General features: G+C 44.0%; 1 protein-coding gene across 1 annotated transcript in view; it reads left to right on the top strand.

The window, feature by feature from the left end:
- The window catches only part of ttn.2 (titin, tandem duplicate 2), a 174,511-nt gene that overhangs the window by 61,210 nt on the left and 94,611 nt on the right, over positions 1-18,690 (top strand). Inside the window, exons 65-80 of the mRNA XM_062402154.1 lie at positions 286-342; positions 451-495; positions 666-710; positions 1,776-1,832; positions 2,161-2,232; positions 2,506-2,571; positions 2,685-2,765; positions 2,863-2,931; positions 3,177-3,389; positions 13,893-13,937; positions 16,274-16,324; positions 16,414-16,809; positions 17,124-17,402; positions 17,692-17,961; positions 18,071-18,210; positions 18,297-18,423. Of these exons, the coding sequence (XP_062258138.1) occupies positions 286-342; positions 451-495; positions 666-710; positions 1,776-1,832; positions 2,161-2,232; positions 2,506-2,571; positions 2,685-2,765; positions 2,863-2,931; positions 3,177-3,389; positions 13,893-13,937; positions 16,274-16,324; positions 16,414-16,809; positions 17,124-17,402; positions 17,692-17,961; positions 18,071-18,210; positions 18,297-18,423 (2,013 nt within the window). The remainder of the gene's footprint in view (positions 1-285; positions 343-450; positions 496-665; positions 711-1,775; positions 1,833-2,160; positions 2,233-2,505; positions 2,572-2,684; positions 2,766-2,862; positions 2,932-3,176; positions 3,390-13,892; positions 13,938-16,273; positions 16,325-16,413; positions 16,810-17,123; positions 17,403-17,691; positions 17,962-18,070; positions 18,211-18,296; positions 18,424-18,690) is intronic.

The raw sequence follows: 18,690 nt of genomic DNA on the forward strand, positions 1-18,690 counted from the left end.
TTGTTGTCAAAGATATTGTCATGTATGCGTAGCTGCTTAAGGTCATAGGATCTAAATCATTAGCTTATCTATTCCCCAGAGGGGCTCAAATAGGGAAACGACCAGCGGCCATAGTTCTAAAGTCAGGATGAAGTCGGCTCTGACTCTGACCAGAATGCTCTTCATCCCTTTTGTCCCTCAACTACTTTACTGAGCAGGAGGATTTTTTTAAATGCCATTGTTTTTATTCTACTTTACACACATTTGTTCTTGAATACTAAAGAAGGTTTTGATATGAACTTGTAGATGTCCCAGACACCTCGATTCAGAGGCCTGACGTGTCCTCGTCTGTGGCAATCCAAGGTAAGACTAGAAGCAGGAGCAGAACGTAGCTGTGAAGCTGCTTATGAGTCCACTCATTTAAACCAAATCTAAATCTTTAAAATCACATCATGTTGTTTTGTTTTAAAGAATCTGCTGAGTTCTATCAGTATGAAGAAGAGATTGAACACAGAGGTATTTACTTATGTTTTTATTCTTCATCCTCTCACATCCTTCACCCTGACCAGAAAACTGATTAACATCAATTAAGAGAAAAAAGATTCTCACCTCACTGACAAACTAACAAACGAAAAATGATTTGTTCTTAAGAACGGAAATAAATAAGAACTGGTTGTTTTTTAAAGAATCAGCTGAATATTCGTACCGGGAGGTGGAGGTGGAGCGAAGAGGTAACACATTTCCTCCTTTTACTCAAACCTCATTTTCTCCATCACCATCAAACCAAGGGAGCAGATCTGGGACCAAACTCAAACCATTCTTTAAATGATTAAAATGATGGCAAAAATAGAAAATCTGATAGTTCTGATTGTTATCTGCTGGAAAAATCAGGTTTATTAAAATGTTTACAGAATTTATTTTACCCAGATCTGTTCATCTTAACATCGTCATTGTGTCACGTGACTCGTGTGTGTGCATTTTATCTGAACGTCTACGTGATCTCGTTTGTTTGTTGATTCTCTGACATTGTGGGATTTTCTTTTTTTAATCTTTAACCATCTTCACATCTTCCATGTTTCACGAGACACTAATCTTCTGCTGTGTCGTTGATTCACAGTCAAACTCTTTAATCTTGTAGAAAATGAAATGTGACAGAAACAGTTTGTAGAAGTTCAGACGGAATCAAATGGAGTCTAATGGAATGTGTGAAGCCTGAGATCTGCTGAGGTTCTTACAGGACACTCGTTAAGATCCTTCAAGAGGACTTCAACTTAACTCTCCTTTTAGCCATTTGACTGTTTGCCCACAAATCAAGAAAAGACAATAAAATATATGTGAACGAGTTGAGAACCTTCTCCAAATCTTTAATGATTTAGGAGATAGTTAGTTTGTCTCATGAAGCAGAACATCGGGTCGAACCAGGAAGTTACACGGTTCACTTCCTGTTTTCAGATAAAAAGATAATTGACTTGTTTAGACAAAGTTACAAAGCACTTTGTTCTCAGTAGTGTTCAGACTTCACACGTTTCATGGAATTAATAAAGTGACTAATGGATGAATATCTATTATGAGACAATTGGAACTGACGACTGACGATGTTTGTTTTCTTTCTTTCTTAAAAGAAACCATTTTATGATTCTTTTGGTTGTTCAGAGGCTCAGGTCCTGGACGACCTCTGACCTCTGACCCTCGTCCTGTTGAATAATCCATGAGATCACAGAGATCTATTCATTCCTCTTGTCACCAACGTTTCTTCTCACGTTTCTTGTCTTCTGTCCCTTTCTTGCTCGGCACAGTCGAGTATCAGAGCCGGACGGAGGAGACGGTTTCACAACAGGTGTCAACAACCAAAGGTATCAGATCAGGTGGTCCGTGGGTCTGAGCCGCTGGGGCCTGGCTCTTTGTCTTTGTCAGGTCCTTGTGTTTCCTCTTGTTGAAATCACCTCTGCTGGTTCTTTAACTGAGGACCTGCACTACCTTCAAGTGCAGGTCAATCATTATGGTTTCCATCGTCTAACCACTGACTTTAGGTCTGAGCTCCTTCAGTGGAGTTAATGTGTGTAACATCTGCTACGAGCAGAAGTCCTGTAGTCACAGTGATATAATCATGTATACGTCCGACAGCAGGGATTTATGTTTGATACTTATCATGATCCTGGATGTGCTGCTTTGTTTCTCCAGCTGCCAGAGTCGCTGTTGAGGAAAAGGTGGAGACTCAGAGAATTGGAGTGAGAGAGGAAATCCCAACTAAAGGTACGAGAGCTGAACATCGTCCGAAGCTTCCGCGCCTTGTTCTCTGCAAACTCACTTCTCCTTCCTTCGCTACTAACATCTTCCTCTGCTCTGTCTGTTCGACTCTGCCTTGGTTTCCTCACTCTTCCTCTCTTGCTACAGTAGAACAATAAATACTTTATCTACTGAAGAAACCTTTTCTTTTCTTTTGTAAATCTCTTCTGCGCTTCTCTGCTTCATTGCAAACGCTCGGCGTCTCTGTGCTGATGCTAACTCACTCGCTGTCTTTGTCAGTTCTCAAAGCTGAAGAGAAAGAACCAGAGGAGAAGCCCACAGCAGCTCTGAAGGTCCAGCCTGAAGGTACCAACATACCTACAATGTGAAATCATGCACTTCCTGTTTCTGATGTGATGCTCCTCACTCAGTAACATCTCCATGTCTCTATGTTGTGACTTTTTACTGAACATCTCAAGTAGTCAAGGCCAAAAAGCCAGTGGAGAAAAAGGCTGCAGTGGTTTCAGTCCCAGAGAAGAAGCAGGTTCCTGCTCTCAAAGGTAGAGGCTCCTCCTCTGTTCTGATGTGTTAACAGCTGACCCTGATGCTCATCCTTTTCTTGTCTTTGATTTTCTACCTCATGTTTAAAACTTAAAGAACCAGAGGAGCTTCAGAAGCCTGTTGTTCCCTCACTGCCCACTGAAAAGCCTGGAGTGCCAAAGAAAGGTACGAGTTCTTCTGCTCATTTCATGTCTTCAGCTCCACGTTGCTCTGTAGCTTCTCCAGTGTGAACATCTGTCTAGTCTGGATTGGATTCAGATCCTGTTTGTCCTCTGTGTCTCGCGTCGCTGTCCCTGCTTCAGTGTGTCTCTTAGTTCAGTGTCAGCTCTTCTGAACGCCTCTTCGTAACGTTTACATCCTTCAACCACTTTATGCTAACGTTAGCCACTGTCTGTGTTACCTACTTGAAGATGAGTCCAAGCCTCAGGTTCAAGCAGAGCCCCAAAAGGTGGCCCCTGCACCAAAGCCTGAACCTGAACCCAGACCCAAACCAAAAGCAGAACCTGAACCAAAGCCTAAATCCTCACCGGCTCCCAAAGCAGAACCCAAACCTGCCAAGGTCCAGCCGGAGGCTGAAGCTAAGCCGGCAGCGCTGAAGAAGCCAACAACACCACCGTCCAAAGGTATTTCCTGTTCTGTCTGGATGTGTGTTGGGTTCTCACGACTTCAGGCAGTGTGTGTGTTTCTGTGTCGTCAGTATCAAAGTCTTCATTGTGTTTGTTCAGCTTCAACATGGAAGCGAATCTTTGAATTTCTGTGTCTTTGCTTGAATGTTAACTATCTGAATGTTGCTTTAAGTCCCCGAAGAACCGGGAAAACCAGAGCTGGCAAAGGTCAAGCCTGAGACCAAGCCGGAACCAGGAGTCCAGAAACCAAAACCAGAACCAGAAAAACCAAAACCAGGGGTCCGTAAGCCGGAGCCTCCTGTGACAAAACCTCAACCGGCCGCCGCCACGCCAGAACCTCCAGCACCAAAACCCGTCACGGTTCCCAAACCTGAGCCGGCAGTTAAAAAACCTGAAGCAATACCAGAACCAGCCAAGACCAAAGCCGAACTGACGGCCGCTCCAAAGGAACCGTTGAGGAAAGGTACACGTCTGGCTGAGAGGCCACTCTGGATTGTTTTCTTAAGTCTCTTAACTCCCAATTGAACTTTAATCTTGTTTTTGTGATTGTTTGTTGAACTAAGGTTTAAATTCTTAAACTTCTTGAAACTTTTAATTTATGTGACGAACTTCAACTTTAACCGTCTCCGATGTCTGTGAGTGAATCGTTTGTGTCAGTTTAATAGCGACGTACGTTTTCTGCAAATGTCTGACGAATGACGTGTTCTCTTGAAGAACCGGAACCAGCAGCAAAGAAGGAGGTGGCTCCTCCTCCAGCTCCTCCAGCCACGGTCCCACTGAAGGTGCAGGGAGGAGAAGAAGCTCCACAGAAGAAGCCTGTGGCAGCTAAAGGTACCTGAGCTGTCAATCATCCTCACACTAAAACTCTCACCTTCAGCCTAAACTCTTAACGTCTAATCGGTGGCTCCAGAGTCTCCGTCAGTTATTTCCTCATCTCACACTCGACAGAGTGGCTTTTCTTTAACAACTCTTCATCACAAGTTCATCTTCTGATGTTTGTGATGCTCTTTAAAGTTCCTGTGGAGGAAAAACGTCCTGAACCTCAAACAGCAGCAAAGGAGCCAGAGGCTGCCGTCGCTCCTCCTAAAGCCCAAGTGACGAGGAAAGAGAAAGGTACTCTCCTCTCCGTCTCTAACAATCAGGATCACTTCACTCAAATCACTGTCAAACATTATTATCTTCATACAGAATATATCATGTAGGATATTTATGATCTCTTTCTCTGAGCGTGAAACTTCCCTCTAGCGCCACCCTCTGGACCTAAGAACAGATCGTTTGAGTCAAGTTTTCCTGTTGAGTTGAATCTTCTTGTGCGTGAGCGCACTCCTCTTTTCTCTAAAGTCACGTCTTGTGCATGTGTTTGTGTCAAACCCTCTTAAAGCTTTGAAGCCTAAACTGGTGCCTGAGAAAGCTCCTCACAAAGTTGATGAGGCAGTTGAGTTGAAGATGGAACTTCAGTCTGATAAGAAACCTGAAACTGCACCAGAGCGACCAGCTCCACAGAAAACTGAGGTGAAGGAGAGAGTTCCAGAGAGACCTGAGAGAAAAGTTGAGGAAACTCCAAAGACGGCTCCAGAAAAACGTCCTGAGGCCAAAGTGTCAGAGAAGGCTGCTCCAGAGAGGAGGCCTGTAGAAGCTCCTCTGGAGGTGATGGAAGATGAGAGGAAACCTCCTGACAGGAAAGCACTGGAGGGAACTCCTGTGAAGGTTCAGGAAGCGAAGATCGAGAAGGTGTCAAAGAAACAAACAGAGAGAGTCTCTGTGGATAAAACACCTGAAGTCAAACCAGAGGTTGAAGAAACTCTTCGTAAAGGTAGAGCTTCATGAACGTGAACATTCGGCAACACTTCAGTCACGACTCTTCTTCTCTGAAATGACAGAATGTGGTGAAAACTACATCAAACGTCATAAAATATTCAAATGTTCAATTGTTAGATTTGAAATTTACACAAATCCTTTTTCTACATTGGGTATTAAAGTTACGTTTCTGAGATTAAGTCTGAAAACTTGAACTGAAGCCAATCTCTTAATATTCAGTTCAACAATGAAAGTTCAATCTGAATAATTACGGGACATAAACTGAACTGTTGCCTCCTCCTCACGGTTCCTCTTCTGTTCTTTACATCTTCACTGTTTGCTGGCTTCTGTGTATTTAATGCTATTTTTGCATGTTTGTTTGTTAATTGTGGATATTCTCTTTTATTTCTATTTCATAAAAATCTTCCTGGATTAAAAAAATCTTGAAACGAAATAGAAATGAAGACGATTGAGAAGATTCGAGTCACAGAGAAAAAAGTGTCTCCTGCTGAAAAAGGTACAAACCTTGTGAAAACATGTCGATGCTCAGCCGGTGATTTAACTCTTAATCTGTGTGTCCTCTAACTCTCACTGACTTTGTGTTTTGTTGTCACGTCTTGGCGCCGCCACATGACGCCTGTTCTTCAACCACTCTTAAAACGACTAGAAGCTACGACTCTTATTGAGACCAAGCGAAGCAAACAAGCTCAGAAGACAGGAGTGCAACACGAAGAGGCGCCGGAAGAACACACGGAAGTGTTGCGTGAGGACGATTCAGCTCCTGTGGGCGAGACGATAGTGACGTTATCAGAAGTTGAGGATTTAGCAAAGACACAAAGAGAGAAAAAGTCTGAACTGAGAAGTGAGATATCTGTTACTGACTCGATGAAAAGGAAACCAACCAAAACACAAACATCTGTAGCTTTAGTTCAGGAAAATGAATCAGACAAAGGCAGAGACGTCATCGCTCTGCAAACCACCAGAGAAACATCTGAGGGCGAGTTTTTAGTCACAGTGGTCGAGTGTCCGACAGAGGAGGCCGTAGACGAGAGGAAAGACGGCTCATCGGTCCGACGGCACGATCTCAAACAAGAAGCAAAAGTTCTGGTCAGGAAGGAAAGTGAGATCCAAATCATGACAGAAAGTAAAGAGAAGCACAAGAGAGAGAAAACTGCAGAAAGTGAGTCTGTGAAAGATCAGAGCAAACCTTCAGTTCTCATCAGCACAGAATCAAGAAAACTAAGTGAGAGAGGGAAAACTCAAGCAAAGATTTCCACAGAGGAATCCGTCAGGAAAACTGAAGTTAAACCAGAAATAAAACACAGAAGAAACGAGGAAATTACACAAGTTATTATTGAACAGACAGAAATTAAAGTTGAAGGCAAATCTACAAATGTTCAGGAGAAAATGGTCGCTGAGGAAATAAGCAGAAAAGACGAAACTCATATTAAACCTCAGGTCGTTTCTGTGTCAAAGAAAGATGAAAAGAGTTCAGAGAAAGTTTCAGTAAAGAAACACGAAGCAGCTGAAACGATCAAACCAGGAGAAATCACTGAGAGAGAAAAAGCTAAACCAGAAGTGGAGGTCAAACAGAAAGAGTCAGTAACAGATGTCGAGCTGAAGAGGCCAAAGGTTATCAGATCAGTGGCTGACACACCAGAGGTCAAGAGAAAAGAGGAATCTAAAGCCGATCAGAAGAGAGATGGAAAAACTCCAGTCGCTTCCAAACCAGAGGAGAAAAGAGTTTCACCTCAAACAGCTGCCAGAGGTACAGAGAGGAAATCATCTTCACCTTCATCTTCCTCATGTCTTCATGTTTAACTTCAGTGGTTTTAAAAAGACGCCATCGTCTCATCTTTCACATTTTCAATGCTGCGTCTTTTTAAAGTGATTCTTTTTTATCCTAACTTCTTAAATAACAATAATGAGATTATCTTGCGTTAAATAAAAACGAATTATCTTCAATGAAACAGAAGCTGAGGCTGAGACTGTTCCCTGGACTGTCCGTCCTGTCACGTCCCCTGAAGAAGAGATAGAAAGACAAACAGCCGACAAAGGTACGACAGGATATTTTCCTTTTGTCATCGTCAGCTCTTCTTCTTCTTCTTTTTATATCGTCTGTGTTTGTCTGGTTTAACTCTAAATATCTGTGTTTCTGTTGTCTCTTCCTAATCTCTTGGCACCGCCACATGGTGCCTCGTCTTCACGCCTCTTAAACCCTTCCGTCCTCAAGGGGGCGTCACTGCTCTTTTATCAAATGAGGAACGAGCCGGAGCTCCGAAGATCGTAAAACATTTCACGTCAGAGTTTGAGTCGTCAACTGAGGTCGTAGAACGAGAAGAAGAAGCTCAAATGCTTCACAACGATCGAGAAGAACTTGTAGGTGAAGGTTTGAAGGAAGCGGTTTTGAATCTGAAGCGAGAAGCTGAGGAAGCGTTTGACGAGGCTGTTGCTGAAGGTTCGGAGACTCGAGGTTCGAGACCCGTCTTCAAACCTAAAGGAAACATCGTTGTGACAGGAAGTGAATCTAAGAATCAAAAGGTTGAGGTAAAAACAAGGAAACATAAATCTCCAGTTCAAAGAAGTGATTCTCAAACAGCAAGTGTAGACATCAAGGATTATACAGAAAATATCAAAGCTTCTGAAAGTCATGAACGAAAATGTATTAAAAGTGTTTCTGATCCAGACCAAGTGATCGACGTGAGGTCTAAAACTAAAATATCTCAGGTGAGGGTTTCACAGCCTTTAGAACAAACTCAACTCCAGATGGAAATAAAGCAAAGTGAAGCAGCAGAGTGTGAAAACACTGAGACCACCTCAGAGACACAGGAAACCGATTCTTCAAAAGCCGAGAACAAACCGTCCAGACGGAGAAGAACTGAGAAACGAGTCCGACAGAAGTCCCAAAGTTTAATGAGCCAAACTGAGAAACTTAAAGAAAACGATTCTCCTGAAGATGAAAATAAGAATCAACAAATTCACTCTGTAGAAATTAAACATGTCAGAGAAGAAGATTTAAAACAGTCAAACCAAAAAGAACAGACAGAAGGAGATAGAATAAATTATAAAGAAGAAGAAGAACTGACCCCAGCTTTAACGTCACCTCTTGAAAAACTGAAGTCCACCAGCGTCTTCCTGCCAGAATCCATTTTGTCCAAAGTCATTAGGCTGAGGCACGAGTTGGGGAAGATGAGTCCGATGGAAGGAACGACAGAGATGAAACCCAGAGAGAAGGTTTCTCCTGAGTCACTGTCAGAGAACAAAGACGTAACAGAACCAGAACTCCCATCACAGATTAGAATGAGACAGGAACCAGCTGAGGACAGGCAGGTCACAGACACTAATGCTCAGAATCAACATGTCAAAGAAAAGACTAAATTAAGACGAGAGAAAAGTGAAAAACTCACAGATACAAAACCGCAACACACACAGGCAGAAGGAAAACCTGAAGTCCTTCAACAGAATATTCAGTCGACAGAACCGAGTCATTTAAAAGAAAAAGAGCAGAAGTTAACAAATCAAGAGAACCTTGAATTAAACCTCGAATCAGACGATGTTAAAGCTGAAGAAAATCAACACAAAGAAATTAAAACAAGACAAGAACAAACTGAAAGAACAAATGAACACTTAATCCAAACCAACCAAACTGAAGTTAAAGACGATCAGTCAAGAGTCGTCACAGGTAGAAATAAAAGTCCAGCTGAGAAAGTAAAAGAGACGATTCGGTTAAAGACTCTGAAAGAGAAAGAAGACGAGGAAATAAAATCTGTCATCAGAGAAACTGATACAACGAGTGAAACTCCTGAAATCTCAGGGAAACTTCCTCTGAAGGAAGAAGGAGCTCAAATTAAGAAAAGTCAAAGTGTGGACAGACGTGAGGAGCCTCAGCCAGAAAGAGATTCTTTAAATGAAGCGAGGAGAGCCACAGATGAGCGAGTCGAAAAGTCCAAGTTTAAAAGATCCAAAGAATCATTAACAACAGAGAACACTTCAAAAATACACGTTCAAACTAAGAAACCTGCGAAAACACACGTAGAGTCCGAACAAAGAGAACAAACGCAGACAGGAGATCAGGAACCTTCTTCAGTTAATAAACCTGAGTCGATTCAATCCAAACCTCCCACAGTTGATTATTCTCACGTTTCCCTGAACGAAGACACGGATCTGACTCCGACAGATTCTGAGTCACATCAAAAATCCGACTTAAATCGAACCGACAAAAAGACTTTGACTGAACAGCAGAAGAAACCAATGAGGAAAGAACCAGCCAGTAAGAAGAGTTCAGGTGTTACTGAAGTCAAATCAATGAAGGAAAGAGCGAGAGCGAGAGAGTCTAGAGAGGTTCCTGCTTATGTTGAAGGAAGTGACTTGAAACAGAGCGAGTCAGTGTCACCACAGGAAACTGAACAGGAACTCGTTAAAGTTCCAGAAAAAAATCAAACTAAAGAGTTCTCCAGAGAACGTCCTGAAAAACTCGATCCAACTAAGAAATTATTGATAAAAGCTGCGCTGGTTGATGACCAACCAGATGTGACAGAGAGCGAGTCTCCACCAGAAGAGAAAGTGACGAAAGCTCCAGTGATCACAGTCGAGCCAGAGCAGCTCAAGATCACAACAGTTAAACATCAAACTTATAAAGTAACCGCTCTAAAACACAAAACAGCTCAACTGGAACACAGTGACAGAAAAGTTCCAGTTAAACCAGTGATAGATCAAACTTCTTCAGAGACAAAACCAGCTCCTGAAAAACATGAAGAAACTACAGACGCTGAAGTTACAGCAGCTGGTGGAGATGTTTGTTTCACAGACAGTTCTCCTCTGGAGGAGAGAAAACCAAATTTAGGTAAATTACAAGAAGTTAAAGTTGAAAAACTCTCCTCTAAAGACACTTTAGGTAAAGATGACGTTAATATTACACCAAAAACTGAGCAACAGAAAATAAGAGTCTCACGTGCACCTAAAGTTGATCGGGACTTTACATCTGTAGAAAGTTCAAGTTTCTCTAAAACTCTAAAAACAGGAAGGTCCTCAGAGGGAGAAGCATCAACGATGAAGAGGGTAGATCAGGAAACTGAGAGAGAAGAACCAGACAAACACCATCAAGTAGAAACTGCTTCTCTCAAAGAAAAGAAGACAGAATCTGAATCATCAGGAATCATGACGGTTCCAGATGAAGTAAATATAGTTCAACCTGATGAAAGCAAGCAGGAACATAGAATCTCTTCAGGGACAAAGCAGCTGATAGACACAGATGATGATGAAGTCAAAGACTTGAGAGACAGTGAGAAGAAGACGCTGAAAAGACAAGAGATCATCGACAGCACGACTCCACAGGAAACCGAGTCCGAGCAAACGCAACAAAACCATTCTCCCAAAATATACTCTGGAACTGTTAAAGACAGAGAAACGGAGAAGACAGAGTTGGGACAATTTCCTGAGAAGATAGAAAAATCCCTGAGTGACAGAGAAGATGAGTCAGAGAGGAGAAGTAGAGGTCAGCCGATTAGAGACCAAACGGAAGAAAAAACAACAACACAGGCAGAAAACAAAAAGTTCGAGTCAGGAGACGTCTATCGAGAAAAAGATCGGAAATCAGTCAAAACAATTAAAGATCAAACTAGCGAAGAAACAAAAGATACAGAAAAGTTGTGTGATGAACAACTAGTTAGAGAAATTCAGTCCGAGACAGATTTTCCACTTGAATTAAAAGAAACTAAACAAGTGAGGAGGAGAAGGTCCGTGATGGAAACTGATAAAGTTACTGAAAGTGACAGAATGATTCCAGCTGAAGAGATAAAAACACGAGAGAAACAAACTGACACACAGAAAACACCAAACACAACAAACGATTCTCAACAAGTTTCACACAACAAAACAACCAAAAGCAAAGATGACGAGAAGTTGGACAAAACAGAAATTAGGACTGAAGACGGAAAAGGAAAGCAATCAAAACAGAAAACATCAGGCAGAGATATAAAACTTTCTCTGGAGGAAGTTCAGTCGCAGACCGTTTTATTAGGACGTGAATATGGAGAAGTTTCTCCGCTAATAACAGAAGCTAAAGAGGAAGAAGTGAGAAGAAGAACGTCAGCGGCTCCGGTGATGGAAGTCACATCGCAAAGAGCTCAGATCGTTAAAGACGTTAAATCACAAACTCTACCGAGGTTCATTTCTCATGATGATCTGGAAAAACCCTCTGGTTCAAGAAGAGAGCAGATGTATGAATTCAGAGGTGATTCACAAATCTTAACTGATAAACGACAGATTAAAGACAAAGATGTTAATTTTAAAAACGTCTCAAGTCAATTTAAAACTGATAAAACTTCATGTGTGGAGGAACTGATTAGAAAAGAACAAGTTATAGCAGATGCTTCACTAACGCTTATTTCACCTGATGATGTCCTACGACCGTCAGACCCTCTTTATTCAGAAGAACACTCCGGAGATGAGGATCAGACGTTCCATCAAACCAGAGAGAACAGGTCCAAGGTTGAAATGCCTGAGGAGAGAAATAATCAAGTGAGAACACACAGGACAGAAACACTGAGATTAGCTGGAGAAGCTGTTCCTCAGAGAGAGGATCAGAGGAAAAGAGATCAGTCTTACACCGTCTCAGTTCAAAGCAGAACAGAATCTGTTGGTCCAGTTCAGGGATCAAACCTGAGGCTGGAACACACAGAACCAAAACCTGCAGAAACGTCTCAATCAGACGACAGAGCAGAAACCCAGAGTCTCAGGGTGGAACCGGACGTCAGGTTAACCACTGAACTGGAGAAACGTCCAGGACCAGCCAAAGTTCCTTTAACAGAAAAAAGAACTTTCACTGGTTTAGAAAAACAAACAAACGTAACTCAACCGAAAACAATCGAGATAGAGACTGTGAAAAACAAGGTCAAAGACGAGGAGTTCGATTCCCTGAGTAAAGAGACAAAGGGTAGCACCAAATACAAAGAGAAGTCCGCTGTCACAGAACCTTCAGTCACAGAACCTTCAGTCAGAGAACCTTCAGTCAGAGAACCTTCAGTCACAGAACCTTCCGTCAGAGAACCTTCACGCAGAGAACCTTCTGTCACAGAACCTTCAGTCAGAGAACCTTCACGCAGAGAACCTACACGCAGAGAACCTTCAGTCACAGAACCCTCAGTCAGAGAACCTTCCGTCAAAGAACCTTCAGTCAGAGAACCTTCAGTCAGAGAACCTTCAGTCACAGAACCCTCAGTCAGAGAACCTTCAGTTAAAGAACCTTCAGTCAGAGAACCTTCAGTCAGAGAACCTTCAGTCACAGAACACTCAGTCAGAGAACCTTCAGTCACAGAACCTTCAGTCAGAGAACCCTCACTCACAGAACCTTCAGTCAAAGAACCTTCAGTCAGAGAACCTTCTGTCAGAGAACCTTCAGTCAGAGAACCTTCAGTCAAAGACAGAACCAAACTGCAGCAGAACAGGAAGTCTCACCACCAAACAGGACGAGAGGACGGTTCCACCAGGACGAGAGAGTTGGAGGTCGACGCACCACTCGGTCGACACACAACTCCTCCGACAGAGGAGAACTTGGTAGAAACCAGAGTTGTGTTTGCGGAACCAGAAAAGAAAGAGAAGGACTCTTCAGGAGGTATACAGACAGAAGTGTTCCGTGTCACCGAGCACCAAGTGTTTTCTGAGCGTCTGTCGAGCACCTTCTTGTTTTCACTCCCAGGTCTTCTTGGATTTCACGTCATGTCACTCATTGTGTTCCAATCATCTCACTGGGGACTGAGTCCGACTCTGATCCCTCAAACACCACAGGTCCATGTTGTTCTTCTTCTAACTCGTGTTGGTTTCACTGTGTGATCCTGTTTTCTCAGACGAGCACAAGTCACATGTCTCTGTGGAAACACCTGGTCTGTCTCTCTGCCTGTCTCTACTCTTCACTCACTGTTGTCGTATCATTTTATTAAAAGTTCCCGGGAAGACGACGACGACGCCGCCACAAGTCAAAGAACCGCTGGTAAAACCAGTTGCTCCTCAACCAGGTACCAGCTCCTCTTCTTCATGTGTTGATGTCTGTGTTTGTGTGTGAAGACATTTGTAGGAGAATGTCACTCTTAAAACATGATCTTTGAAGTTTTACCCTGAAGAAACGAGTTGTTAAAGAGAACCACGTGGTTTAAACTGAACCTTTTCTATCTTGAAACTCAAAGAGAGCAAACAGCTTCCTGCTGTCAAACAGCCGGAGGTCGCTGAGAAAAAGAAGTTGGAGAAGAGAATTTCTCCACAAGAGGAAACTAAAGCAGGTATCGTCACAAACTGACTCCTTCACTGTGACTTTATAAAACCCACGTGTTCTGATCATCTTCCACTTTATTCTTTTAACACTGAAGCGATTAAACCTCAAGCTGTGGTGAAAACTGAAGAACCGGCCAAATCCGAAAAACCCTCAGTGGTGGAGAAGAAGTCTCCTCCGACAGGTAGACAGACAGGTTCAGTGAGGACAGTGTGTGTCCTCACTGTGTGTGTGTCCTCACTGTTTGTTGTGTTGTTTGTTCTCTTCATGTCACTCACATGTTGAGCTTGAATCTTTTAACAACGTGTTACTTTTCTCACAGCTTCATCTTTTCTTACGGTCTTTAACGAAGTGACGACAGCGGTCGTTCCTTCAGAAACGTTGCTCCTGTTTTCTCCTTGTTTGCTGATCTAATGACCTGAACTGTTTCTCTGTGTCAGATGAAACCAAAGGACCTGTGCAGGCACCTGGAGGCGTGAAGAAAGGTACGAGCTCTGACTCACACTTCTTTAATACTCAATTATTTATGATAAACACAAAAGCTCACACGACTGCTTGGTTGTATATTTTAATCATGTGTATTGTATATTTTAATCACACAACACACACTCTATGTTTTTAGTGTTTGTCGTCTTGTTTGTCGTTTTTTTCTCACTTTGATAATCACTGATGATTTCAAGTAACGTGAAACTTTTGCTGCCTCAGAAACGGTTCTGCTCAAAAAAGGTAAAATTCAATTGGAAGAGGAAACAAAGTTTGAGATTCCGACGCTAAAGAAAAGCACCAGAGTGGTGAAGGCAGTGGAGGAGGAACAGGAAGTGATCAAACTGAAGAAGGTGCCATCAGCTCCTCCTAAAGAGGCTGAAGTGGAGGAGAAACCTCAGAAGGTCACCAGGACCACCGTGTTTGAGGTGGAGGAGATGGTTCATGAAGAAGAGACTGTGGAGATGTCAGTCTCCACCAGGAGACCTGCGGAGGAGAGGACACCTCGAGACAAAGCTGATGTTGTAAAAAAGCCAGAAGTCATTAAACCTAAAGAAGAACAAACAGAGGCTCCAAAAGATGCATGGAGTCGTCAGAGACCTGTCACCAAAGACCAGAAACCAGAAGATACCATTTCTCTAAAGACAACTCCCAAGAAGTCAAAGGAAGAGGAATCTGCTCCACCCACTGCAGTCTTGAAGAAAGCGAAGAAACTGCCTTCAGATGAAGTGGAACCAGAAATAATCAAACTAAAACCATTTGAGAAACCTGTCAAAGCAGCAGAGGAGCCGGAGAAAGATAGGAAGGAAAGGCCAACCAGAGACACTGAGCCTTTCCAAAAAGGCGAGAGGATCTCCAGAGAGGTGGAACCCAAAGAACTTCCCAGAAAACCTGTGAAAACTCCTCCAGAGGTGAAGGAGACCCCAGCCAAGGTGTTGGCGCCTTTAGATAAAAAGAAGAGTCCAGAGAAAGAGCCAGAGGAAGTCAAAGCTCCAACCAAGGTGAAGAAGATCCCAACAAAAGAACAAGAGATAGAGAGTGTCAAGCTGAAACCGTTTTCCAGACCCTCCAAAGAGGAGGCAGTGCCGGAGAAGAAACCAGCAGAGGACAAAGAGAAGAAGCCACTTGATGACCTCCAACCCCGTCGCAAAACTCCTGATGAGAAACTAAAAGAACGAGAGCCGGTGGGTAGAGCGAAGAAACCTGAGATCCCAGAAACCCCAGAGAAGAAGCTGGAGAAGACAAAAGAGTTAGATTCAGTTACAGCGGAGAAGACGGCGTCTCCTGTACCAACATCTGTTAAGAAACCTGAGAAGGTTTCTGAAGAACCAAAACCTCTGCAGCTGAAGAAGGGAGTCACACCCAAGGTGAAAGAGGAGAAGGAAGAAGTTGCTCTTAAACCTCTGGAGCAGCTCAAGAAGGTTGGGCTGAAGAAGACTCCATCTCCCCAAGTCGAGAAGCTGAAAGAAGCAGCACCTGTCGAGAGGAAGCCAAGCATCGACAGACTCAAGAAGGTTCCGAAGACTGTTTCTCCTGTAGAGTCGATTGAATCAGTCACTCTTAAAAAGGTCCTGAAGAAACCGTCACCAGAGGAGGAGAAGTCTGCAGAGCCAGCGAGACCTGATAAAGGGAAGTTTCCCCTGGTGAAGGAGGTGTCTCCTGGAGCCGTGCAGACGCAGAAGGTTGCCACGCAGCCAGAGGAGGAGGTGTTCGAAGAGGAGTATGAAGCAGAGGAAGAGACCGAGCAGGAGGAGGAGGAGGTCTGGGGCTGGGAGCTGGTTCCTCGGGACAGTGGCGGCTCTGAGGACTGGGAAGGTGATACACAAGAAGGTGCTCTAGAGGTTCCTGGGATGACCAGGAGAGGTGAGATAGTGGTGGCCCCACCTCACTGAGAAAGATCCTCCCATCATGCCCCGAATAATCTCTGCCCATCACCACCATCATGCCTCCATCTAAAATCTTCCTCACTTCACCATATCTTCAGCCATAGACGTCATCATTTCTTATACTTGTGTTTATTTTATTCATGTGTTGTCGTATTCATTTCACTTCTGTCATGTCATGTGTGTGTCATTTCTAGGTCACGTCTTTGCCATCAGTCCACATGTTGTGTGTCTTTACATCCCTGTTGTGTTCCATCCCTTCATGTTGTGGAAGCTCCTCTTCATCATTGTGTGCTTGTGTCTCAAGTTCAGCTTCTTTGTTTCATATTTACCATTTCATCACATTTCCCTTCAATTCAAACTGATATATCATCTCCCTGCTGTCGCACGTAAATCATCAGCTTGACGCAGATAATATCGTGTACGGCCAATTGACGTTCCTTGTTTCTGAACAGAGGGTCAACCAGCAGAGGAAGCAGGAAGAGGTCGAGGCCGAGGTCTGAAACGTGAGTCTGATGTTTCATTATTCTACAAACTGTGTCTGAGACTTCTCACTGAGAAAACTTATTTCAATACTCGATATTTCAATCTGCAGCCAAGCAGACCCCGTCTCCCGGAGAAGGCCGGGGCCGCGGCCTGAAGCCCGGTGGCAAAGGCCCGTCCCCTCCAGAGGATCCCTTCGGAGGGTTCAAGCTGAAAGCCGTCCCTCTGAAGTTCATCAAGAAGCTGAAGGACATCGTGCTGCAGGAAGCCGAGTCCATCGGCTCCGCCGCGGTGTTTGAGTGCGAGGTCTCACCTTCCACTGCCATCACCTCCTGGATGAAAGATGGCAGCAACCTGCGCGAGAGCCCCAAGCACAAGTTCACCTCTGACGGCAAAGATCGCAAGCTGAACATTATTGATGTTCAATTGTCCGACACTGGTGAATACAGCTGTGTGGCCAAGAACGCTGGAAAGGAAATAACGTGCACAGCCAAGCTCATCGTAGAAGGTAAACTCTTCTTTCTGCCTGAATCTCACATGAACCCAGAGGAGCAGGAGTATTTCCTGTCATACTCCTGTTCCATTACATTATTCCATTACATTACATTACATGTCATTTAGCTGACGCTTTTGTCCAAAGCGACTTACAATTAGCACATTCAACATTCATAAGGGGCCATGTATCTTGCCAAGGACACTTCGGCATGCAGATGCAGAAGAGTGGGGTTTGAACCGGCAACCTTCTTGTTGGAGAACGACCACTCTAACCCCTAGGCCACACCACCCGAGTGGAGGTCTCATGTTCTTCTTGTCTCCTGACAGAGTTACCTGTGAAATGGATTAAGGAGCTGGAGGAGGAGACTTCTGCTCTGAAGGGTCAGCCCATCTACATGACCTGCGAGCTGAACAAAGAGAGAGATGTGGTGTGGAAGAAGAACAACGAGGTCCTGAAGAAAAAGGCCAACAAGATTCAGATCAACATCATCGGGATGCAGCACGCCGTGACCATCCAGAACAGCTCGGAGCAGGACACTGGTTCTTACTCGTGTGAAGTCTCCGGTCAGGAGGAAGTCAAGACCACGTCAAACGTCAAAGTGATCGGTAAGAGAAACAGTTCATCGTATAAGTCACTAATCACAGTCACAATACAGAAGTAAAGAATATGTGTGTGCAGGACGAGCAGTCAAAGTCCCTCAGGGCTCCATGCTCGGCCCACTTCTTTTAAAATGAAAAATTCAATCACTTGAATCTCTTTGGATGACATATGACCGTAGAATGTGTAGAGCACTGGAAGTCGACTCTGGGTCTGCCCTGGTTCTCTTTGTGTTTGTTTATATTTCTGCTCTACATTGTTTCTCTGATGGTTTGACTTCATGTTCAATTCCCTCAGAAATCATCAAAGATTGGATCGTGAAGCCGCTACGGGACCAGCACGTCAAACCGAAGACGGCTGCTACGTTTAAATGCGAGCTGTACAAGGACACGCCCAACTGGAAGTGGCTCAAAGGAGAGATCGAGATCAGCCCCTCGGACAAGCTCGAGGTCAAGCAGGACGGAAAAGAGCTGACGCTCACCATCAAGAACTGTCAGCCTGAGGACGTGGCAGAATACGCCCTGGAGGTGGAAGGACGCGTCTACACGGCCAAGCTCACTCTCGGAGGTTCATCCGTCTGACCAATCACCTTCCTTTACCTTGAGCCACTGAAATCATTTACTCTCTGTCGTTCGGTGTTTGATCCTCTTGAGAACTGACGTGTGGTCTTCCTCAGAGCGTGAAGCTGAGATCCTGAAGCCGTTGGTGAGTGTGGAGGTGACGGAGAAGGGAGAAGCCGTGTTTGAGACGGAGATCTCTGAGGACGATGTTCCAGGGGAGTGGAAGCTGAAAGGAGAAGTTCTCACCAGATCCCCGGTAAGATCGAACCCTCTTGATTTCGTGTGTTTCCACCTTTACATGTTTTTTACTACGATTAATTTTTAAATGAAATGTTTGATCAGACGTGCGACATCTTCATGGAAGGAAGAGTTCGTAGACTCAAACTGAAGAGCTGTCAGCTGGATCAGGCTGGAGAGGTGTCGTACCAGGCTCTGAACGCCATAACCAGCGCCATGCTCAATGTCAAAGGTAAGACGCTTTCCTCATATCCAGGGTCTGGGTCACATGGTTATAAAAATAAAGGCTTCAGGGCCGTGGGCAACTGAATCAGGTTAATGGCTCATGGGCCTGGACCTGAACTCGTTGTTTAACAGGTTCAACCAGTGGAATCTAGTTTGACTGGATTCTTGAGACAAATCAGGAAGGCGACAAATCATTTAATACGGAATCCTGAACACTTCCTGAGTCCTGTGCTTGTGTTTGTTGTTCTGTCTGTTCACTGGAAAAACACAATCC

This window comes from Platichthys flesus, chromosome 13 (assembly GCF_949316205.1).
Source record: "Platichthys flesus chromosome 13, fPlaFle2.1, whole genome shotgun sequence".
NCBI classification, from domain to species: domain Eukaryota; kingdom Metazoa; phylum Chordata; class Actinopteri; order Pleuronectiformes; family Pleuronectidae; genus Platichthys; species Platichthys flesus.